The sequence below is a fragment of the Oncorhynchus mykiss genome, chromosome 26 (assembly GCF_057628025.1).
Source record: "Oncorhynchus mykiss isolate SJ-2025 chromosome 26, ASM5762802v1, whole genome shotgun sequence".
In the NCBI taxonomy this organism is placed as follows: Eukaryota; Metazoa; Chordata; class Actinopteri; order Salmoniformes; family Salmonidae; genus Oncorhynchus; species Oncorhynchus mykiss.
Window position 1 is genome coordinate 5,072,807 of NC_143047.1, and position 25,438 is coordinate 5,098,244.

General features: G+C 42.3%; 1 protein-coding gene across 1 annotated transcript in view; it reads left to right on the plus strand.

Annotated features, from left to right (window-relative positions):
* LOC110506270 (protein kinase C-binding protein NELL1) overlaps positions 1-25,438 on the plus strand; it is a 400,235-nt gene that overhangs the window by 128,560 nt on the left and 246,237 nt on the right. The window contains exon 5 of the mRNA XM_021585706.3: positions 21,031-21,127. Within this exon, the coding sequence (XP_021441381.3) occupies positions 21,031-21,127 (97 nt within the window). The remainder of the gene's footprint in view (positions 1-21,030; positions 21,128-25,438) is intronic.

Here is a 25,438-nt window from a genome sequence, read left to right on the forward strand (position 1 = left end):
ACCCTAATATTCTCTCAGTTCATCACAATATTAGTGTCTCTAGCGGTGTCTCCTAACCAGCCTTGGGCCCCCAGTTGGCCCGAAGGTTATCTTAAGAGCGGGTGAGGTGGCGATGACAGGGCTGGCTTCCTCTCTTAATTCAAAACATACCTGAAGACGAGAGACAGATGAATAGAGAGGGCATGATTAAGCCTTGTTTTTTATTCTAACACGGTCAGTCATCATAATCATCAGGAGGTGAAATGCAAAACTGGCCTTGGATCATTAACTCTGGAACTACTACATCTCTATCTGTATTTCAATGTAAAGCACCTCTTTAATAATACTTCCTGTTGACCTGACCTCTCACCTATGATCATGCTGAGCCCTCTGTGTCAGCCATTTCAGATGCGGGAGGGGTTCAACGACAAAGCTGATATAACCTAGAGGATTTAGGGAGAAGCGGGAGAGGGATGAAGTGAAGGAGAAAGACTGTTATTGTGTGTGTGCTCTCAACTGGTGTCCACATTAAGTGGCCAAAGAGTACTTTATGCTGAGAAACAGACACACGAGGACAAACAATAGAAGATACTGTCATTATTAGACACAAATACCACTTGAAGCTTGATGATGACTTGATAATTTGAATCAGCTGTGTAGTGCTAAGGCAAAAACAAAAATGTACACAGGTGTTTAGAGCATTCCGATATGCCACTGTTGGTGAGGTGTCAGGTTAGCCTCTGTACTTAAAGGGTGATTATTCCAACTCTCTGTGAAATGCTGCAGATATTTGATTTTTATTTTGATTTCACCTTTATTTAATTATTTTTTGTTCTGTATCTATGTATAGCCAGTCATTCGTTCTAAATGTTCTATTGTCATACTGGCTGGCAGCGTTCTTATCCCTTGCTTGCTAGCTAGCCAACTTCGGCTAATTTACAGTCACATTAAACAGTGCAGCCAGAATAACAACACAGCAGTTGCATTTGTTTAAGCTGTTTTCTAGTGACATTTATTTGGATACATCCATAAAAATAGCTTAATGATGCCCAATTTCACCTGGCATAGAAAATGTGCTCTCTCGTCAGAACACTGTTGTCCAGAGGAGCTAGCCAACAACACAGGTAACAGAAGCTGGAAAGACGGCAAACTCTCTGCATTTCGTTTAACCTGTTTTTTATTAATATTTCTTTGTATATATCCATAAAAATGATGCTGATTCATGATTTCGACTGGCTGAGAAAAGCTGCATGCCTGTCTCTGTCTTCAAGACTCCCAACCCGTTCATTACTACGGGACAGCGGAGATCGAAATTGAATATTGAAATATGGTTGCAAATATCAGAGACAGACAGCAAGGTTTACACTCCCCTGTTGAAAATGTAAGGTTAGTCTAAAAGAAATGTGAGATAATGTCTAAAGGCTTTTTATAGTGGAGATCATGTTTATAAATTGCCTGGCTTGGCTGATGAGACAGTGGACAGCATAGTCAGATGGAACAGAGTAAATAGGCATTTTAACATCATAAATTTAGCCCGTGGTAACTTGTGGAATAGACACCGGCTGGAATGCGGTTTTAACTCATCAGCATTCAGGATTAGACCCACCCATGTCATAATGTGGGTGTCAAGTAAAGTTTTACCATTAGGATTATTATTGAATTGGTTTGCATAAGGAAACAGTACTAGGTTCTAATCAGCCTATAATTGTGACTGTCCCAGCTTGTGACCACTCTGCAGAGCTGCCTCCGGAACAAGATTCATGACAAAACATTTTTTACCTGCTTGTGGTGGACACAATCCGTCTGCATTTAATGACAGAAAGAGATAAAGACAGAGCACAGGGCTTTTACTTCCACATTTATAGCATACAAATACATAGGTGACAAAAAGAGTGACAATAAACAATTATTTTTCACTGGATGAGGGGCAGGTAGCAGGGGATATCCCGTAGGTGTGCATCCCAAATGATACTCTCTTCCCTATTTAGTCCACTACTTTCGATACAACTATTCTCTACATACTGTACATTCACAACCACAGTGATTGGGCTCATAGGACTCCTAAACATGAAGCAGCAATTAGCAGCATCGCACTACTGCTGCGACACGCACGCACGTGAGCGTGCACACACAAATTAAGAGGTTTTCACTGTGCATTACAGGTGAAAGAGTTCCTAAACCTAATTGTAATTTTCTACTGTTCATAGATCTGGTCATTCTTACTCCTGGATATGAAACAAAAAGAACTAGCTCAGACTGACTAGCCATATCTGTTGAAGATCTTTTATGGTATACACATTCAAAACGTATCATTTTGCTGACAGGTCACTGTCAAAATGGAATGGACTTCCAAGTCTTCCCTACAAATCATTATTTGGCCATGTATCCCTGGGGGTCTGTTTTAAAGGTGAAAACTGATGGACTGCTCCTTTAAGCCCAGAAGAGACCGGCTTCTGTCAGGGACCTCACAGCTCTAGTTAACAACCTCCAGGTGACTGGTAAGGAGACGTGGAGTTGAATGGCTCTGGACATTTGGCTTGATAATGCCAAACTCAGTTTGTCTCCAGTCAGCAGACAAACCAGTAATCCAGCACAGAGCTAGGGTACAGATATCAATAGAGTGTGGTAGGAAGCTGTGGGGTGAGACTGGCTGTCATGCTTGAGGGGAGCTGCTCTGCTCCACATTTCTACTCTCCTATTTCCCCTGGAGGGAGAGAAGGGAGCAGACATGTACACACTCTCTCCTCTCAACTATTACATTAGATCAGTGTTATTCACCCTTATTGGATCAGTGTTCCTGCCCAAAACAGCCGCACACTCGTGTGTGTTTTTTCAAGTTTCAAGTTTATACGGGATACACGTGGTATACACCGTCCAACGAAATGCTTTCGTTCAGGTTCTTTCTCAACAATGCAACAACAATAAGAAATAAGAAAAGATAAGAATACAAACATAAAATGTGATATGTCTGTGTTGGTCTGTGCATGAGTGAGTGAATATGTGCCAAGGTTCGGAGAATCAGGGCAGGTGGTCAGTCCAGTTCAAGTGTTCAGCAGTCTGATGGCTTGTAGATAGAAACAGTCTCTGAGCCTGTTGGTATCAGACCTCATACTCTTATACCGTCTGCCCGACAGTAAGGGAGTGAACATGAACAGCTCGTGGCTGGGGTGTGTAGGTTCCTTAATGATACTGTGGGCCATCTTTAGGCACTGTTTTGAGTAGATGTCCTGGATGGGTGGGAGCGCAGTTCCACTGATGTATTGGGCCATCTTCAACACCCGCTGGAGGGCCTTGCAGTCGTGGAGAGAGCAATTCCCGTACCTGTTCGTGATGCTGCAGGTCAGGATGCTCTCGATGGTGTAGTGGTAGTATTTGCAGAGGACCAGGGGTGGCATGCCAAATTTGTGGTTGCAATGATTGAATAACACGCAACATGAGTAGTGTGGTCAGCATGTAAGACTGATGAACAATTAATCAAGTGGCCACCCAGACTATTTACATTGACAATCTGAGCTTTATGGAATTTTGAAAATAGACACGTGAACGACTGAGGTAAAAGACTCTTTGGTCTGATAAGAAATGTCTGGAGAAAACCAGGCACCGCTCTTCATCCATCTAACACCATCCCTACTGCGAAGCAAGGTGGTGGCAGAATCATGCAATGGGGATGCTTTTCAGCAGCAGGAACTGGGAGACTGGTAAGGATAGAGGGAACATTGAATGGAGTCAAACACATGCAAGTCCTTGAGAACCTACGTCAGAGTACAAACTACCTTAGAACGGGGATGAAGATTTACGTTCCCACAGGACAATGGCCCCAAGTAGACAGCAAAAGCAACACTGGAATGGCTTCAGAACTAGAATGTGAAAGTCCTTGAGTGGCCCAGACAAAGTCCAGACTTGAATCCCATTGAAAATCTGAGAAAAGACTTGAAGATTGCTGTTCATCGCCGCTCCCCATTTTAACTTAACAGTGCTTGAGAAAATCTACAAGGAAGGGTACCAGACGTGAAAAACTGACACAGACATACCCAAGATGAGTCAAAGCTGTAATCGTTGCCAAAGGTGCTTTTACAAACTATTGGCTTGGGTATGAGTGCGTATTTAATTTTCAATTAATTTGCAAATTTCATCGAGATATGTTGAGCTTCCTTTGTAGGTCTATCTGGCGGAGGAACTGTGAAAGCCAGCTGTATAGCCTATTTCTGTTTATGGGTCTTTTATTAAAGAATTTGAAACAATGTTGTTTCTGTTTGATCCTTTTCATTATGTCATGCCTTCTTTATATAATCTAAAAAAAAAGCAGTTCATATGGGCAGAATATTATATATAGATTATAGCATACTGCATTTTGATCAGTTATGAAAATAAAATATTTAATGCAGAGAAAATGTATCTGGTAAGGCTGACATTTCAATTAAAAAAGATTGTCACATGACTATAGAAATGGAAACATTGTGATTTTAAAGACACACAATAACAATAGTTCATGATTAAAGGATTAGGCTATACTGGGCTCTCTGTCATGATTATTATTCACAACATTCCAATTCAATAAAGTCAAAATGATCAGTGTTGGTATTGACATTAGTGAGGATGCTTTCTGAGTGGTGAGAGACACATGGATAGGCCTACTAACTAAAAACTTAAATGATTATGAAATATGGACCACATAAATCCAATGTTTCAATAAAATGTCTGCCTTTTCCCCTACAATTTAACAAACTAAAAATTATATTTTAATATAGGACAACAGAATACCATATTTTGAGTTGACTGTATAGGCTATTATACTAAAGATCTATCCGAGGTTCATCTTTAAGTCAAGGGCATTATCTAAAACTATGTTGATGCTCACCTCATGTCTTTATAATATGAAGGAGAATGTAGTCCATTTTGTTTTGAAACCAGTATGTGTCAATAAAAAACTATATGCATGAGAGATTCACAAGACTTAACATTGGAACATTGGAATGTTGTAAAATGCTTCCCTGCCGGGTTTGGACACTCACATTCAAATAATTTCCCCCTCTCATCGCTCCCATTGTTCCCATTTTCAATAAAGAAATATGCATGAGACATTCACAAGACTATAACATTGGAACGTTGTAAATTGCTGCCCAACCCTGGCAGGAGAGGACACTTAGGTGAAGCCATTGAATAATATTAATTACAAGGAAATTAAGCTTATTTGCTTTTGAACATGTTTAAAACATTCTATAGGCTAGCTTTTTTACCCTGTATAGTTTTCACTATCCTTTTCGTAACAAATGAAACATTCCTGAAAAATGTTGCTATCACAACAGCTGTTCACTTTACGGTCATTCTAAAAATTCTTTTCTGAATCAGCTGACGATATTTAAAACGGGGTTCAAATACAATGTCAATTTTTTTGTATTATTATATACTGCCATGAAATGTGTTTGGTATCACACAATTTTGAACTAGCAAAATGTTATTAGAATATATGAAAATATTACATTCCCATGAATCCCAAAAGGCAGTATTAGGTTATGCACACAAACTGAAGAAGACAATTTTAGTATTTATTAACTTAAGATTCTCACCAAGACAGGCAGTCAGTCCAGACAGATAAACAGTACAGTAGGCTGTACATTACACAAGAAGAGTATAGGCTATTTTAAGAGATTTAATGAATGCAAATTCATGCCGCTAAATGAACAATAACTAGGCCAAATGTATTACCTTTGAAACTATCCTCTTTGAACTGCCATATCTGAATAAATGTCATCGATGCACTTATTCATGAAACCAATGACTGATGTGGTGTACTCCTCAATGCTGTCTGTGATAGCAAAACAGTCCTGTTACTTAGCATCTGCTTCATCTGACCACTTTCTTTATTGATCTAGTCACTGGTGCTTCCTGTTTTAATTTTTGTTTGTAAGCAGGAATCAGGAGAATAGAATTATGGTCAGATTTGCCAAATGGAGGGCGAGGGAGAGCTATGTATGCGTCTTTGTATGTGGAGTATAGGTGGTCCAGAGTTCTTTTTCCTCTGGTTGCACATTTAACATGCTGATAGACTGTGGTGGTATGTAAACAGCTACAAAGAATGAAGATGAAAACTCTCCTGAGTAGGTAGTGTGGTCTACAGCTTATCATGAGATACTCTACCTATAGTCAACGTTTGGTGTTAATGGATGGTGTAAAACTAGATCAAACGAAAAAATATTTTTTAAACAACAATACATAATAGAGGTTGTTTTTAGCATTCAGCCCTGATAAACAAATGTAAATAGTCCTAAACGACAATATTCTGCCCATGTGAACAACATTGATTTTAGGTCATAACTGAATATATGATTTTCTTCCATATGAACAAATGTATATTTTTTTATAGCTATACATTATTAATCAAAAGCAGTAAACATACACATTTAATGACAGACTTATGAACACAATCACATAGTTAGCAATATTTTACATACACAACATAGTTTCACATTCTTAAATAACAGACTCATTAACACAATCACACAATAGGATACAGCTGGCATCACAGTTTCCCCCACGCTTCACTGGGAAACTCTATGTATTGTAGCCACATGCAGATGAAAGAGTAGCGGAGAAAGGAGTTTGCTTCTGCTGCAGTGTTTGAGGTAAAATATTATGCTTTGTGGTGGTGCTGCAAGGGGTATGAATACTCTCTGTAGGCAATGTAGGTGTTCCTCGTCTGCAGATGTTACGTCTCTGTGAATTGCGATGGAAATGGCATCTTCTGTGGATGTGTACTTACAGGTAGGCTTGGGCGGTCTACCATGTACTGTATGTGTAGCAACATGTGTAGCAACATTTGAAATTGTATTTTTTTACACTGGATAAACATAGAGACTGGTATATCATAGAACGTAGAACATGGGATATTGAGGAACAATGGGAAAGTAATTCTGCTTTGAAAGTTGATAAACTTGTAAACTCACTTTTTGAGGAAATGGCCCTTGAATGTTTTGGTACTACTACTGGAGAGCTCTTCTTTGTCTACACCCATACAGGATTGTTTACATCCTCTTAAGCTTTAGCCACACCCATCTCTTTAAGGGTTGATCCGAGCATCCTGTACTAGCAACAGCAGTTAAGCATCCAAGCTAACTTGCTAGCTACTTCCAGACACAATTGAGAGAAGAGCTCACTGAACATTACTCGCCCTAGCAGAGCTGGTTAGGCTGGTATGTTTTCCAGAGTGTTGATGACTGTAACTGTGCTGTCAGATTGTCGGTTCCTAAATTCAGAGCGAACATTGGGCGCTTTGGTGGATGAGTAGGGTTGATCCCAACATTCTGACCTCACAATGGCAGTCAAGCATCCAAGGTAAGTTGTTAACATTGACTAGCTTGCAAGTTACTTCCAGACACAAATGAGAGAACACCCCACTCTGACCATTTTACTCACCTTAGCAGATTTACTTTAATTACGCTTTTTTACTTGTTTACTGACATCGGCCATATTCAACGCGTGTTGAGCATTCGTAAATTAATCAGTTATTCTGCGCTCTGGCACAACCAGACAAGAGTGCTCTGAAATCAGAGTAGATGGCCAGACTGAATTTACGAACGCACCTGAAATGGTTATTGCATTGTGGAGTCTTTTGTTAAGACATCTAGCTAGCTAGCTAGCTAGGTAAACAATGAACCATCATCCCAACTTATGACATTAATACCCTTCATGAATCTGCAGGTAGCTATCCAACTAGTTTCAATGTCACCTAGTTAACATTAGGCTGTAACTAGCCAAGCAAATGGCTCTGAGATATGAATAATAAGATCATACATGTGACTTTAGTTAGCGAGCCAGCCAGCTAGCTTTAGACAGCTAATAGTACACTTTAACTTGAAATGAAACCACTTTGTCAAAATAAAAGTGTAATATCTGAAAAAGTAGCTAACTAGACTATCTTACCTGTTGTATACATCATGGATGAACGTGTGTCCTGTTGGATGTGATGGTGTCCTTTAGTTTGAAGATTAAATCTGGAGACAGGTGTTTTTTCCACCTCCTTAGCTATCGTACCCAAATCCCACTGATTTCAAAACTTGGTCCTCCAGAAAGTGGAGAGCAACACTTATGCAGTTTTACTACGTGATGCATATAAAAATTCAGACTTAGATAGGATTCCCTAGACATACTGACCAGCTCAAATAAACAGAAGCGTGCTCCATGGCAGACCAATCCAAACTCATTTGTCGGCATTTCCAGCCCATCTCATCGTGGCTAGCGGGAAGTTTGCATCTTTTTCTGTGGCTAAATCAACCAGGCCCGTGATTAAATAATTGTATTCATATGTACAGATGGCATACTAGTTATTTGTTAAGGAACATGAAAATTCACATGTTCCAGAAGGCATTTGTGCAAAACAATGCATTTTAATGAAATAAAAATGAGTTTATGTTCAAACGGCTTTCCTGTGAAATGGTGACATAAGTTTCCTGAAACGGGTCACATACAATACCGATCAAATGTTTTGGAACACCGCCTCATTCAGGGGTTTTTATTTATTTTTTACAATTTTCTTTATTTAAGAATAATAGTGAAAACATAAACTATGAAATAACATTTATGGAATCCTGTAGTAACGAAGAAAGGGTTTGAGATTCTTCAAATAGCCACCCGTTGCCTTGATGTCAGCTTTGCAAACTCTTGATATTCTCTCATCCAGCTTCATGAGGTAGTCACCTGGAATGCATTTCAATTAACTGGTGTGCCTTCTTAAACGTTAATGTATGGATTTCTATCCTTCCTAATGCATTTGAGCCAATCAGTTGTGAGGGGGTATACAGAAGACAAGTCCATATTATGGCAAGAACAGCTCAATTAAGCAAAGAAAAATGACAGTCCATCATTACTTTAAGAAAGTCCATCAGGAAAATGTCAACAACTTTGTTAAGTTCTTTCAAGTGCGTGCAGTCACAAAAATCATAAAGAGCTATGATGAAACTGGCTCTGATGAGGACCGCGACGAGCAATGGACATTACACCAGTGGAAATTTCTCCTTTGGTCTAGAGTCCAAATTTGAGATTTTTGGATCCAACCGTTATGTCTTTGTGAGACATGGTGTGGGTGAACAGACGATCTCCGCATTTGTATTTCTCACTGTAAAGCATGGAGAGGAAGTGTAATGGTGTGGGGGTGCTTTACTGGAGAAACTGTCTGTGATTTATTTAGAATTCAAGGCACAATTAACCACTTAACCAGCACCACAGCATTCTGAAGCGATACGCCGTCCCATTTGGTTTGGGCTAAGTGGGACTATCATTTGTTTTTCAACAGGACAATGACCCAAAACACCTCCCGACGGTGTAAGGGCTACAGTGCCTTGCAAAGGTATTCACCCCCTTGGCGTTTTAATATTTTGATGCATTACAACCTGTCATTTAGATATATTTTTATTTGGATTTCGTGTAATGGACATGCATAAAACAGTCCAAATTGGTGAAGTGAAATGAAAAAAATATTTTTTTTTTTTTTTAAGTCTAAAGAATAAAAACCGGAAAAGTGGTGCGTGCATATGTATTCACCCCTTTGATATGAAGCCCCTAGATAAGATCTGGTGTAACCAATTACCTTCAGAGGTCACATCATTAGTTAAATAAAGTCCACCTGTGTGCAATCAAAATGTCACATGATCTGTCAAATGATCTCAGTATAGATCTATTCTGAAAGGCCCCAGAGTCTGCGGCACCACCAAGCAAGCGACATTATGAAGACCAAGGAGCTCTACAAACAGGTCAGGAACAAAGTTGTGGAGAAGTACTGATCAGTAATGTTGTTTTTTTAAATATACAAAACTTTGAACATCCCACAGAGCACCATTAAATGCATTATTAGAAAGTGGAAAGAATATTGCACCCCAACAAACCTGCCAAGAGAGGGCCGCCCACCAAAACTCACGGACCAGGCAAAGAGGGCATTAATCAGAGAGTCAACAAAGAAACCAAAGATAACCTTGAAGGAGCTGCAAAGCTCCACCGCGGAGATTTGAGTATTTGTCCTTAGGACAGATACTCCAAGGACCACCATAGCACTCCACAGAGCTGGGCTTTACGTAAGAGTGGCCAGAAGAAAATAAGCAAAGATGTTTGGTGTTCGCCAAAAGGCATGTGGGAGACTCCCCAAACATATGGAAGGAACTCTGGTCAGATGAGACTAGAATTGAGATTTTTTTGCCATCAAGGAAAACTCTATGTCTGGCGCAAACCAAACACTTTTCATCACCCCGAGAACATCATTGAAGCATGGAGGTGGCAGCATCATGCTGTGGGGATATTTTTCATCGGCAGGGACTGGGAATCTGGTCAGAATTGAAGGAATGATGGAATGGCGCTAAAAACAGGAAAATTCTTGAGGGAAACCTGTTTCAGTCTTCCAGAGATTTGAGACTGGGACGGAGGTTCACCTTCCAGCAGGACAATGACCCTAAGAATACTGCTAATGCAACACTTGAGTGGTTTAAGGGGAAACATTTAAATGTCTTGGAATGTCCTAGTCAAAGCCAATTAAGAATCTGTGGTATGACTTAAAGATTGCTGTACACCAGCGGAACCCATCCAACTTGAAGGAGCGGGAGCAGTTTTGCCTTGAGGAATGGGCAAAAATCACTGTGACTAGATGTGCCAAGCTTATAGAGACATACCCCAAGAGACTTGCAGCTGTATTTGCTGCAAAAGTGTCTCTACAATGTGTTGCCTTTGGGAGGGGGAGTGAATAATTATGCACGCTCAAGTTTTCTGTTTCTTGTTTGTTTCACATAAAAAATATCTTCAAAGTGGTAGGCATGTTGTGTAAATCAAATGATACACACCCCCCAAAAATACATTTTAATTCCAGGCTGTAAGGCAACAAACTACAAAAAATGCCAAGGGGGGTGAATACTTTCGCAAGCCACTGTATTTGACCAAGAAGGATAGGGATGGAGTAATGCATCAGATGAGTTTAATTGTTTTGTTACTTATATAACATTATGAGCAGACTATAAAAGGTTTGCAATGCGCTGGTTAGCATTTAGTTGGTAATCTATATGTTATTTTAAATGAACACAATAGCGGCCTTTGTGTTCAGTGCCAGTATTACCGAATATACCGGTATGGCACAAGGTCTGTATAAAGGTATGACAATCTGGATACCGCCCAAGCCTACTTACATACCCTTTTCCAACAATGCAGAGTTAAGAGTTAGCAGTCTTGTTTAGCAGTCTTATGGCTTGGGTGTAGACATTGATCAGGGTCCTGTTGGTTCCAGATTAGGTGTACTGGTACTACAGTATATGGCTTGGGTGGCTTTGAAACATTTTTGTGCCTTCCTCTGACACTGCCTGGTGTAGAGGTCCTGGCAGGCAGGGAGCTCATCCCCAGTGATGTATTGGGCCATACTCACCACCCTATGTAGCGTCTTGTTGTTAGGTGCTTTGCAGTTACAGTACCAAGCGGTGATGCAGCCAGTCAAGGTGCTCTCAGTGGTGCAGCTGTATAACTTTTTGAAGAGCTGAGGGCCCTTGCCAAAATAATGTCAGACTCCTGAGAGAGAAGAGATGCTGACGTGCCCCTTTCACAACTGTGTGTGTGGACCATATTAACACCTTAGTGATGTGGACACCGAGGAACTTGGAGATCTCGACCCATTCCACTACAGTCCCATCGATGTGGATGGGTGCGTCCTTGGCCATCAGTTTCCTGTAATCCACAATCAGTTTATTTGTCTTGCTGATGTTGAGGGAGAGGTTGTTCACCTGGCCAGATGTGACCTCCTCCCTATAGGCTGTCTCATTGTCGTGTCATCTGCAAACTTAATGACGGTGCTGGAGTTGTGCATGGATGGATTTTAAAGAACTGATTCGGTCTCTGCTTGTCACCACCAAACGCTCCGTAATATATGGCCCTGTGCGATCCCTACATTTTATTTTTAGCCTTCCAAAATTGAACATGAGACTATTGCAGCTCTGTTGGTTTAACATTTATTGACAATTTTGATACCTTCTGGAAACAAAGCTTGTTTTATAATTTGGGTTGCTGGATCATTTCACAGCATTATAAGGCTGCGTTGAGACAATGACTTATCAATGACCCAAGCCCAGCTCAGTTAATCCCTACCATTACTTATTACCTAACTTATGTCCCTCAAACTGCCCTGAATGCCTCTGCTGATAATACAGGTATTGTGTGCAGTAATCATGTGAATATAAACCTTAGTAGGGAAGTCCACTGTGTGCAGCTCACCCTGCACTAGTATTAATAACACAAGCATGTCTACTTCTGCTAAGCTTCCCAGTAAAGCAATGAAAACAATCAAGCATCCGAGAAAAGTGCTTACAATAGCCCACTTTAACATATGTAGCTTAAGAAACAAGGTTCATCAAAGTAACAGATGACATTCTTATTCTGAAACTCACTTAGATAATACCTTTGATGATACAGTAGTAGCAATTCATGGTTATAACATGTATGTTTATATATAGAAGCACATTCCTGTTAAGCTTACAGAGGATCTCATGTTAAATACTGTTAAATACTGTTGTAGTAATATGTGACCGACCGCCTCGATTCAGACTTATGTAGCAACATTTCAAAGTGTTGCTGTTTATATTCAGTACCACGTTCCTGTAAATATTAGAGAGGATCTCATGTCAAATACTGTTGAAGTAATATGGCTACAGGTTCACTTCCTTCACCTAAAGCCCATTCTTGTGGGAAGCCCCCTTTTGTAGTTCAAATAGCTGAGCAATCAGCCCGTTACCAACCCTCAGGAAACCTTTGGAAAAAAATGTGTTTGACCAGATACATGCTATTTTACAGTAAACAAAACTGACAACATACTTTCAGCACGCTTATAGGGAAGGATATTCAACAAGCATGCACTTACACAAATGACTGATGTTTGGCTGAGAGAAATTGATGATAAAACAATTGTACTAGCGGTTTTGTTAGACTTCGGTCGGGCTTTTGACATTATTGATCATCGTCTGCTGATGGAAATGGTATGTGTTATGTCTTTACACCCCCTGCTACAGAGTTGCCTGTCTAACAGAACACAGGGGTGTTTTTTAATTGAAGCCTCTCTTTGTGCGTTGAGCCAACAGGAATAAACATCTCTCCGGGAAGAAGAAGGGGTATGTTTCATGATTAACGACTCAAGGTGTATTTGTAACAACATACAGGAACTCAAGTCCTTTGGTTCACCTGACCTAGAATTCCTCGCAATCAAATGTCGACCATATTATCTCCCAAGGGAATCCTCCTCGGTTATTGTCACAGCCATTTATATACACCCTCAAGCAGATACCATGACAGTCCTTAAGGAACTTCACTGGACTTTTTGCAAACTGGAAAACATATATCCTAAAGCTGCATTTACTGTAGCTGGGGATTTTAACAAAGAAAATTTGAGTCCAAGGCTACCTAAATTCTATCAGCATATTGACTGTAGCACTCGTAAAGGAAAAAACTGGATCACTGCCACTCTACCTTCCATGATGCATACAAGGCCCTCCCCCGCCCTCCTTTTTTGTCAAATCTGACCACGACACCATTTTGCTCCTCCATTCCTATAGGTAGACACTCAAACAGGATGTACCCATGCTAAAGACTATTCAATGCTGGTCTGACCAATTGGAATCCATGCTTCAAGATTGTTTTGATCACACGGACTGGGACAGAGAATAATATCGACGAAAACACTGATTCCGGCGACGACAGAGATGGCCGCCTCGCTTCGCGTTCCTAGGAAACTATGCAGAATTTTGTTTTTTTACGTGTTATTTCTTACATTGGTACCCCAGGTAATCTTAGGTTTCATTACATACAGTCGGGATGAACTGCTGAATATAAGAGCAACATACACTCACCATCATTACGACCAGGAATATGACTTTCCTGAAGCGGATCCTGTGTTGTGCCTTCCACCCAGGACCCCAAAAAACGACGTCCTAAAAGAGGGAAACTAAGCAGTCTTCTGGTCAGGCTCCAGAGACGGGCACATCGCGCACCACTCCTTAGCATACTAATCGCCAATGTCCAGTCTCTTGACAACAAGGTTGATGAAATCCGAGCAAGGGTAGCATTCCAGAGGGACATCAGAGACTGTAACGTTCTTTGGTTCACGGAAACATGGCTCACTCGAGAGAAACTAACGGAATCGGTGCAGCCAGCTGATTTCACACCACATCTTTCTGGTAAGAAGAGGGGCGGGGGTATGCCTTATGATTGACGAGACGTGGTGTGATCACAACAACATACAGGAACTGAAGTCCTTCTGTTCACCTGATTTAGAATTCCTCACAATCAAATATTGACCGCATTATCTACCAAGGGAATTCTCTTCGATTATAATCACAGAAGTATATATCCCACCCCCCCCAAGCAGACACATCGATGGCCCTGAACAAACTTTATTTGACTCTTTGCAAACTGAAAACCACATATCCTGAGGCTGCATTCATTGTAGCTGGGGATTTTAACAAGGCTAATCTGAAAACAAGACTCCCTAAATTTTATCAGCACATCGTTCGCGCAACCAGGGCTGGTAAAACATTGAATCATTGCTATTCTAACTTCTGCGATGCATATAAGGCCCTTCCCTGCCCTCCTTTCGGAAAAGCTGACAACGACTCCATTTTGTTGCTCCCTAACTACAGACAGAAACTAAAACAAGAAGCTCCCGCGCTCAGGTCTGTTCAACGCTGGTCCGACCAATCTGATTCCATGCTTCAAGACTGCTTCGGTCACGTGGACTGGGATATGTTTCGCATTGCGTCAAACAACAACATTGACGAATACGCTGATTCGGTGAGCGAGTTCATTAGAAAGTGCATTGATGATGTCGTTCCCATAGCAACGATTAAAACATTCCCAAACCAGAAACCGTGGATTGATTGCAGCATTCGCGTGAAACTGAAAGCACAAACCACTGCTATTAACCAGGTAAAGGTGACCGGAAACATGACCCAATACAAACAGTGTAGCTATTCCCTCCGCAAGGCAATCAAACAAGCTAAGCGTCAGTATAGAGACAAAGTAGAGTCACAATTCAACGGCTCAGACACAAGAGGTATGTGGCAGTCAATCACGGATTACAAAAAGAAAACCAGCCCCGTCTCGGACCAGGATGTCTTGCTCCCAGGCAGAGTAAATCACTTTTTTGCCCGCTTTGAGGACAATACAGTGCCACTGACACGGCCCCTCAACCAAAACCTGCGGACTCTCCTTCACAGCAGCCGACGTGAGTAAAACATTTAAACGTGTTAACCCTCGCAAGGCTGCAGGCCCAGACCGCATCCCCAGCCACCACCTCAGAGCATGCGCAGACCAGCTGGCTGGTGTGTTTACGGACATATTATCAATCCTCATCCCAGTCTGCTGTTCCCACATGCTTCAAGAGGGCCACCATTGTCCCTGTTCCCAAGAAAGCTAAGGTAACTGAGCTAAACGACTACCACCCCGTAGCACTCACTTCCGTCATCGTGAAGTGCTTTGAGAGACTAGTCAAGGACCATATCACCTCCAGCCTACCTGACACCCTAGAACCACTCCAATTTGCTTTCCGCCCAAATAGGTCCACAGACAATGCAATCTCAACCACACTGCATACTGCCCTAACCCATCTGGACAAGAGGAATACCTATGTGAGAATGCTGTTCATCGACTACAGCTCAGCATTTAACACAATAGTACCCTCCAAACTCGTCATCAAGCTCGAGACCCTGGATCTCGACCTCGCCCTGTGAGATTAGGTACTGGACTTCCTGACGGGCCGCCCCCAGGTGGTGAGGGTAGGTAACAACATCACCACCCCGCTGATCCTCAACACTGGGGCCCCACAAGGGTGCGTTCTGAGCCCTCTCCTGTACTCCCTGTTCACCCACGAATTTGTGGCCATGCACGCCTCCAACTCAATCATCAAGTTTGCGGACGACACTACAGTGGTAAGCTTGATTACCAACAATGATGAGATGGCCTACAGGGAGGAGGTGAGGGCCCTCGGAGTGTGGTGTTAGGAAAATAACCTCACACAACGTCAACAAAACAAAGGAGATGATTGTGGACTTCAGCAAACAGCAGAAGGAGCACCCCCCTATCCACATCGATGGGACAGTAGTGGAGAGGGTAGTTAGTTGTAAGTTCCTCGGCATACACATCACAGACAAACTGAATTGGTCCACCCACACAGAGAGCGTCGTGAAGAAGGCGCAGCAGTGCCTCTTCAACCGCAGGATCCTGAAGAAAATCGGCTTGTCACCACAAGCACTCACAAATTTCTACAGATGCACAATCGAGAGCATCCTGTCGGGCTGTATCACCGCCTGGTACGGCAACTGCTCCGCCCACAAACGTAGTGCTCTCCAGAGGGTAGTGAGGTCTGCACAACGCATCACCAGGGGCAAACTACCTGCCCTCCAGGACACCTACACCACCCGATGTCACAGGAAGGCCATAAAGATCATCAAGGACAACAACCACCCGAGCCACTGCCTGTTCACCCCGCTATCATCCAGAAGGCAAGGTCAGTACAGGTGCATCAAAGCAGGGACCGAGAGACTGAAAAACAGCATCTCTCATGGCCATCAGACTGTTAAACAGCCACCACTAACATTGAGTGGCTGCTGCCAACACACTGACTCAACCCCAGCCACTTTAATGATGGAAATTGATGTAAAAATATATCACTAGCCACTTTAAACAATGCTACTTAATATAATGTTTACATACCCTACAATACTCATCTCATATGTATATACTGTACTCGATACCATCTACTGCATCTTGCCTATGCCGTTCTGTACCATCACTCATTCATATATCTTCATGAACATATTCTTTATCCGTTTACACTTGTGTGTATAAGGCAGTAGTTTTGGAATTGTTAGGTTAGATTACTCGTTGGTTATTACTGCATTGTCGGAACTAGAAGCACAAGCATTTCCCTACACTCGCATTAACATCTGCTAACCATGTGTATGAGACAAATAAATTTGATTTTTGATTTTATTTTATTTGGAGTTTATAAGGAAGTGTATTGGAGATGTTGTACCTACTGTGACTATTAAAACCTACCCTAACCAGAAACTGTAAAAATGGCTGTGAAAAAGCGCAAACCACCACATTTAACAATGGAAAAGTGACTGGGTATATGGCCAAATGCAAACAGTGTAGTTATTCCCTCCTCAAGGCAATAAAACAATCTAAACGTCAGTGTAGCGAAAAAGTGGAGTCACAATTCAACAGACACAAGATGTATATGGCAGGGTCTAAGAGACAATCACAAACTACAACAGGAAAACCAGCCACGTCACGGACACCGACGTCTTGCTTCCAGACAAACTGAACATCTTCTTTGCCCGCTTTGAGGATAATACAGTGCTACCGAAGCGGCCCGCTACCAAGGACTGTGAGCTCTCCTTCTCCGTGGCCGACATGAATAAGGCATTTAAACGTGTTAACCCTCGCAGGGCTGCTGGCCCAGACGGCATCCCTAGCTGCGTCCTCAGAGCATGCGCAAACCAGCTGGCTGGTGTGTTGATGGACATATTCAATCTCTCCCTATTGCTTTCCCCACATGCTTCAAGATGGCCACCATTGTTCAGCTACCCAAGTAGCACTCACTTCTGTTATCATGAAGTGCTTTGAGAGACTAGTCAAGGATCATATCACCTTCACCTTACCTGTCACCCTAGACCCACTTCACTAGGCCATCACATTGCACACTGCCCTATCCCATCTGGACAAGAGGAATGAATACCTGTGTAAGAACGCTGTTCATTGACTATAGCTTAGCAATCAACACTATAGTACCCTCCAAGCTCATCATAAGCTTGAGGCCCTGAGTCTCAACCCTGCCCTGTGCAATTGGGTTCTGGGCTTCCTGATGGGCCCCCCAGGTGGTGAGGGTAGGAAACAACATCTCCACTTCACTAATCCTCGACACTGGGGCCCCACAAGGGAGCGTACTCAGCCCTCTCCTGTACTCCCTGTTCACCCATGACTGCATGGCCATGAACGCCTCCAACTCAATCATCAAGTTTGCAGATGACACAACAGTAGTAGGCTTGATTACCAACAACAATGAGACAGCTTACAGAGAGGACGTGAGGGCACTCGGAGTGTGGTGTCGGGTAAACACTCAACATCAGTAAAACAAAGGAGATGATCGTGGACTTCAGGAAACAGTAGAAGGAGCACCCCCCTATCCACATCGACGAGACAGCAGTGGAGAAGTTGGAAGGTTTTAAGTTCTTTGGCCTACAAATCATGGACAAACTGAAATGGTCCACCCTCAGGAGGCTGAAGAAACGTGGCTTGTCACCTAAAACCTTCACAAACTTTTCCAACTGCACAATTGAGAGCATCCCGTCGGGCTGTATCACCGCCTGGTACGGCAACTGCACCGCCCACAACTGCAAGGCTCTCCAGAGGGTGGTGCGGTTTGCACAATGCATATCCGGGGGCAAACTACCTGCCCTCCATGACACCTACAGCACCCTATGTCACTGGAAGGCAAAAAAGATCATCAAGGACAACAACCACCTGAGGCACTGCCTGTTCACCCCGCTACCATCCAGGTGGGAGAGGTCAGTACAGGTGCATCAAAGCTGGGACAGAGAGATTGAAAAACAGCTTTTATCTGAAGGCCATCAGACTGTTAAACAGCCATCACTAACACATTGAGGCTGCTGTCTACATACAGACTTGAAATCATTGGCCACTTCAAAAAAATTGATCACTTGTCCCATTAATAATGCCACTTTAATAATGTTTACATATCTTGCCTTACTCAATTCATATGTACGTATATACTGTATTTCATACCATCTATTGCATCTTGCCTATGCCTCTCTGTCATTGCTCATCCATATATGTATATCTAAATGTTATTATTCCATTCCTTAGATTTGTGTGTATTAGGTAGGTGTGGAATTGTTAGATTACATGTTAGATATTGCTGCACTGTCGGATCTAGAAGCACAAGCATTTCGCTACAATTGCAATAACATCTGCTAACCACGCCTGTTTTGTTCATCTGATTTGTCTTATTATAAAAAATATATATTTCTGCACCTGCCTTCTGACTCACTGTGTATACTTCATAGAATACTGCCTCAGTAATTATGGAATTTTCAGAAGAAAAAGTCTCTGACTGTTGGTGAACAGGGATACCTACTCCGCCAACACCACGATCAGCTGGTTCAACTGTGTGCCACTACAGAAGACGTCCTCCGCCTCCTCCACCGTCTCGATGCGTCTTTCAGCCATTTCAGCAGTCCCAAAAGCCTACCCAGCAGTCTGCCCAGGGAGGCGATGCCCGATTGTTCCTCCCGAACAACTATGATGGGACCCCATCGAAATGCCGTCGCTTCCTACTCCAGTGCTCCCTCTATTTTGCCCATCAGACGGGAATCCCCACCACCGAGAAGTCCAAGGTTGCCACAGCCATTTCCATGCTGATCAGAAAAGTGTTAGAGATGGGTTCCTATGAGAGGTTCATGACTCTGTTCAGGGGTACCGGCTTCAGCGGTGTCCGGTGAGTCCCAACCCGAGTTCCACTAGGGCAGAGGAGCGGCCCCATGATCTTATGTCTCCCAGGGTAGGTGTTAGTATTCCATCATCATTGTTTTCCACCAAACCCTTTCTGGTTTCCAGTTCACTGGCTGGCTGGCCCACAGGGATTTTCATCAACCAGGCCCTGGCCTCCACCCTGAACATAACTTTGTACCCACTCTCCTCTCCTTTTTACCGTCCAAGCCCTGGATAATCGACCATTGGGATCCGGCATAATCATGCACATCACAGCACCACTCACCTTCAACCGTGGGACCCACGCACCAGGAAAGCCTTCCCTTCCTCATCAACACCACACCCGTACAAAAAGTCATCCTTGGCCTCCCTTGGCTCCAACGTCATAACCACATCAAGTCCTGGTCAAGGATGAAAATCACTGCCTGGGCACCAGGATGCCGAAAGACCTGCTTTCCCATACCCTGTGGTTCCACATCTATTGAGAGTCCGGTAGAGCCCTCCAACCCATCATGTTGTCCTTCTGTATCATTGGCCCCGTGTTTTGGGACATAGATGTGTACATCCGGCAGGCTCCACTTCTGCTACCTGCCCTCCTGAACGCATCTACATCCCCAAGGGGGTAAGAGATTGGCTGTTGACCTGGGCACACACGTCCCTCACCGCTGGACACCAAGGTATCCCCCGCACAATTCAATCAATCTCCGATAAGTACTAGGGTTCCACCTTGGCGCAGGATGTCACCCGCTATGCCAACACCTGTTCAATATGTGCCCAAACCAAATCTCCCCGAGATGTTCTAGCAGGGAAACGTCACTTATCTCCCTCCATTTGATAGTTTCACCACTATTATGGTTGTTGTGGACAGATTCTCTAAATCTTGCCATTTTATCCCTCTCTCTGGTCATCGCTCTCCAGGTTGCTGAGCCACTGTTGCGTACAGGTCGCATGAACAGGAGCTCGAGATGTTTTCAACTACGATACACCAGGATTTGTTGATGAGGAAACATACCCCTCCCCCTATTCTGACCAGAGACCTCCTTTCTTCCATACCGAAAATGTAAAAGCTGTCTGGTTGAATAGCAGAGTTGAGTGTTTTGTCCGTAAGCCATGTCTCTGTAAGAAAAACACCCAGTAAAATACACTTTCTGATCTCAGAGCAAGGCTTCAATCGCCTTGATAGACCTCTGCGATTGAAGCCTTTCTCTCAGTTCTCAAAGTTTATTTTCCAGTGATTGGACATTAGCCATCAGGACACAAGGAAGAGGATGCCGTGTAGCCCGTCTTTTCAGCCTAGTTTGGAGTCCCCCTTTCCTTCCTCTTCTTCATCGTTGGCGTAATTATTGCAAACATTCTGAGCAAACAAAGTCATTATTAACGCAAAAATATCCATAAAAAAGCAGTCGAGCAAGAACCTGCAAGACACATTCCCTCCTCAGCGTTGAAGTGTGTGTTTGTGTGTGTGTGTGTGTGTGTGTGTGTGTGAGATTTCAGAATCTGACATTCTATCTGTTGATTGTTTGTTGCTGGCAGGATTTACGAGCGAGTGATAGATCCACCTCAGATGGATCTGACCCTGGGCAGTGGAGTGTGGCTGGGTCAGCATAGCCACAAGCACGGCTTCTTCAAGGTAAAACAAACCTTTCACCACCATATACACAATCACTGTAACCATATAAAAAGCATGCATTGCTTCTTCAAGGTAACACAGTCTTCACTATCTTGTCATTCTATGGACGGCAGTACCATGCTTTCTCTCTGAAAATGTGATTTTACTAGACTTACCCAGAATTAATAACAAATAGTACTTGCTCACTAGCCAAATGTGTCCTTTGTAGCATGGTCATCTAGTGATTATCAGGTAAAACTACTCTACCGTTACTACACATCTATGCTCGTAAAACATCCCTGTCAATGTTAAAGTGTTTGTACACAATAGAGTACCACACTATGAGTCATAATACCCATAAAGCCTAGAGGTCAAACAGAGAAATCATCTCATAAGGGATTTTAGAAACAATGATTTTGGGGCTGTGTTGTGTGTAGGCTTACCCTGGCATGAAACTTTGATATCTGTGTAAGTCTAACTAGCACAAGGTACACTTTTATCAATATATTCACACGTATGTACTCCCCCAAAATGAACTGATAATTAGCTTCTAATGTGGCTACCATAAACAACTACAAATGCCATGATGATCTGGACGAGCCAAATCGAGGCAAAGGTAAGAATCTCTAGATTAACTTTCGAATGTTAGCTAAATGTAGTAAAGAATAAAAGAGCAATATTTATTTAAATGGACAATTATGTGAACTGTCTTGTGCAGATTTTTAATTGACACAATACCTGTTAGCAAAGGTATCAGCTAGAGATGACATGCAGGAGCTTGTGAGGATTTGTAGTTTTGCATGATGTCTACTTTGATGCTAATTAGCATTTTCGAATTTGAGAGTAGAAATAGTTGAATATATTGATAAAAATCACTTTGTCCAAGAGAGATTTACATGGTTATCAAAACTTCACACCAAGGTAAGTTTACATGAAACGCAGCCCTTAATGGAAAGATTAAAGGTGGAAAAACGGCCGCTAAGTTTGACCACTAAGTTTTATGGGATATCATGACACCTCCACTGTTGGGCTCTATTTATCACCATCAGTAACAACACCATGATATGGTAACATAGATTTATTACTGAGAGAGTGGTAGGGAGAAAGAAGAAGGGGAGTGGGGACAGAAAGAGAAAAATAGGGAGGCGTAGAGAGGTGGAGAGAGATCAACGGACCGATATTCCTACATCTTACACCCGCCCGCTGAGCAGTCGATGACCTCTTTTCTATCTTCATTTCATCTCATGTATTGATCAGCAATACAGGGTAGATCCTGAATAGATTATCCCATGCCTCCCAGGCCACCCACAGCCTCAGTGCCTGCATTCATTTGGGACACACCCGTGTCATCTTCTATTATCCACAGCATCTGTAGTACCCATAACGTGTAGTATGCTCTCTCCACCTGTATGATAATTACTGGGCCCAGGCAAAGCATCAAGAACTCCTCTTCTCTTTCTCTAAGGAAGAAAAAATATGTGTTTAAAGACTGCTCTATATCATCTAGGAAAAATATATTCAGGCAGTTGAAGCGGCAGCTGTCTAGCTCCAGTCTAAGGTGCAGCAGCGTTTAAGTTAGAGTTGATGGGAAGAAAGATCTGAGACAGATGGCCTAGAAAACTAGAATCATTCTAGGTGTGACTGTGGATGAGGGAGGAGGGGATTTGTTTTGCTGTGTTCAGGATTGATTTGTTGCAGGAAATGTGCAGGAAATTCAATCACACCTAGAGTACCAGTCAAAAGTTTGGACACACCTACTCATTCAAGGGTTTTTCTTTATTTTTTACTATTTTCTACATTGCAGATTAATAGTGAAACTATGAAATAACACATATGGAATCATGTAGTAACCAAAAAAGTGTTAAACAAATGATTTTATATTTGAGATTCTTCAAAGTAGTCACCCTTTGCCTTGATGACAGCTTTGCACACTCTTGGCTTTCTCTCAACCAGCTTCATGAGGTGGTCACCTGGAATCACTGTATTAACAAGTGTGCATTGTTAAAAGTTAATTTGTGGAATTTCTTTCCTTTTAAATGCATTTGAGCCAGTTGTGTTGTGTTATGACATGGTAGGGGGGTATACAGAAGAAATGCTCTATTTCCATTTTATGACAAGAATAGCTCAAAGAGAAATGACAGTAGATCATTACTTTAAGGCATGAAGATCAGTTAAGCAGGAACATTTCTAGAATTTTGAAAGTTTCTTCAAGTGCAGTTGCAAAAACCATCAAGCGCTATGATGAAACTACCTCTCATGATGACCACCACAGGAATGAAAGACCCAGACTTACCTCTGTTACAGAGGTTAAGTTCATTAGAGTTACCAGCCTCAGAAATTGCATCCCAAATAAATGCTTCAGAGTTTAAGTAACAGACACATCTCAACATCAACTGTTTAGAGGAGACTGTGTGAATCAGGCCCTCATGGTCAAACTGCTGAAAAGAAACCACTACTAAAGGACACCAATAAGAAAAGAGTTGCTTGGGCCAAGAAACATGAGCAATGGACAATAGACCCGTGGAATTCTGTCCTTTGGTCTGATGATTACAAATTTGAAATGTGTGGTTCCAACCGCTTTGTGAGACGCAGAGTAGGTAAATGGATGATCTCTGTGTGATTCCCACCGTGAAGCATGGAGTAGGAGGTGTGATGGTGTGGGAGTGCTTTGCTGGTGACACTTCAGTGATTTATTTAGAATTCAAGGCAAACTTAACCAGCATGGCTACCACAGCATTCTGCAGCGATACGCCATCCCATCTCTTTTGCCCTTAACGGGACTATAATTTGTCTTTCAATAGGACCCAACACACCTCCAGGCTGTGTAAGGGCTATTTGACCAAGAAGGCGAGTGATGGATTGCTGCATCAGATGACCTGGCCTCCACAATCACCTGACCTCAACCTAATTGAGATGGTTTGGGATGAGTTGGATCGCAGAGTGAAGGAAAAGCAGCCAACAAGTGCTATATGTGGGAACTCCTTCAAGACTGTTGGAAAAGCATTCCTCATGAAGCTGGTTGAGAGAATGCCAAGAGTGTGCAAAGCTGTCTTCAAGGCAAAGGGTGGCTACTTTGAAGAATCAAATCTAACCCTAACCCTTTTTTGGTTACTACATGATTCCATATGTGTTATTTCATAGTTTTGATGTCTTCACTATTATTCTACAATGTAGAAAATAGTAAAACATAAAGACAAACCCTTGAATGAGTGGGTGTGTCCAAACTTTTGACTGGTACTGTATTTATTTATTACAACAACTTATTCACAGCTCATGCTGTTTTTTTTTTTAAAGCATAAAGGCCAAATTATGCAGTCTTAATCCATTACCCACGTTGTCTCTAAAATCAAATAGTTGGATTTACTTTAAAAAAGTAAGAACAAAGTCTACATTTTGCAATGTCTACATTTTGCAGTGTACAAAACAGATTTAGGTTAAAAAAAACTTGTCAGCATTTGCAGTATAGAGAGGGTTACAATAATGTTATCTTGGAGTAGTTCTCTATATGATCAGATACAGTATCTAAACCATAGCCATAAGGCAGTTCCGGAAAATGCCAGATTGGCTGATTTTTAGCCCATTGGGACTGTCTAAATTGTGGTTTGACCACAGAATTATCATTATTTGACTGATAATGGGGGCCTCAAGAAATAGAAAATTTGCCATTGTGTTAAGAAGTGCCCAGAACGATGTCTAGTCCCTGTCCATCCCTGAATTTAATGCTTATTAAAAACAGTCCAAATGTTTATCTGGGAGATGAAGCGAGGCTGTTATTGTTGTGGTTGTTAAGGGTAACTGAAGCCTCAGGTAGCCTGGGGAGCTGTGACACTTCTCCAGTTGTTATTCTGCCCCCTTCTGTAGTTGTTTTCCTCTGCCATTCTCTCCATTCTCTCCTCTCCTGTGCTGCCATTCTCTACATTTTCTTCTCTGCTGCCATTCTCTCCTCTCCTCTGCTTCCTCGGATAGAAAATGGGAAAAACAGACGCTATAGTCTCCTCCAGCAGGAGATATGGTAAGAAATGTAGAGAGAGCAAGATACTAATTGAGAGAGGCTAGAAAGATATACAAAGAGAGAGGATATTTTAGTGAGAGGTAGAGGGTGCGAGAGAAATTAAGTGAGCAAGAGAGAACAACAATTGCGAGAACAAGAGAAATTGAGAGAGATCAAGGTGAATAAATACAGAACGGGTGTGATAGAGAAAGAAGATACCAGGTGAATAGACTAGTGGTAGTTTCTTCCATCAAGGGGAGTAGAGTGGCTCGTGAGGGTGAGATAATGACTTTAAATAAACATGGTGCATCCCAAGTGGCATCCTATTCCCTGCATAGTGC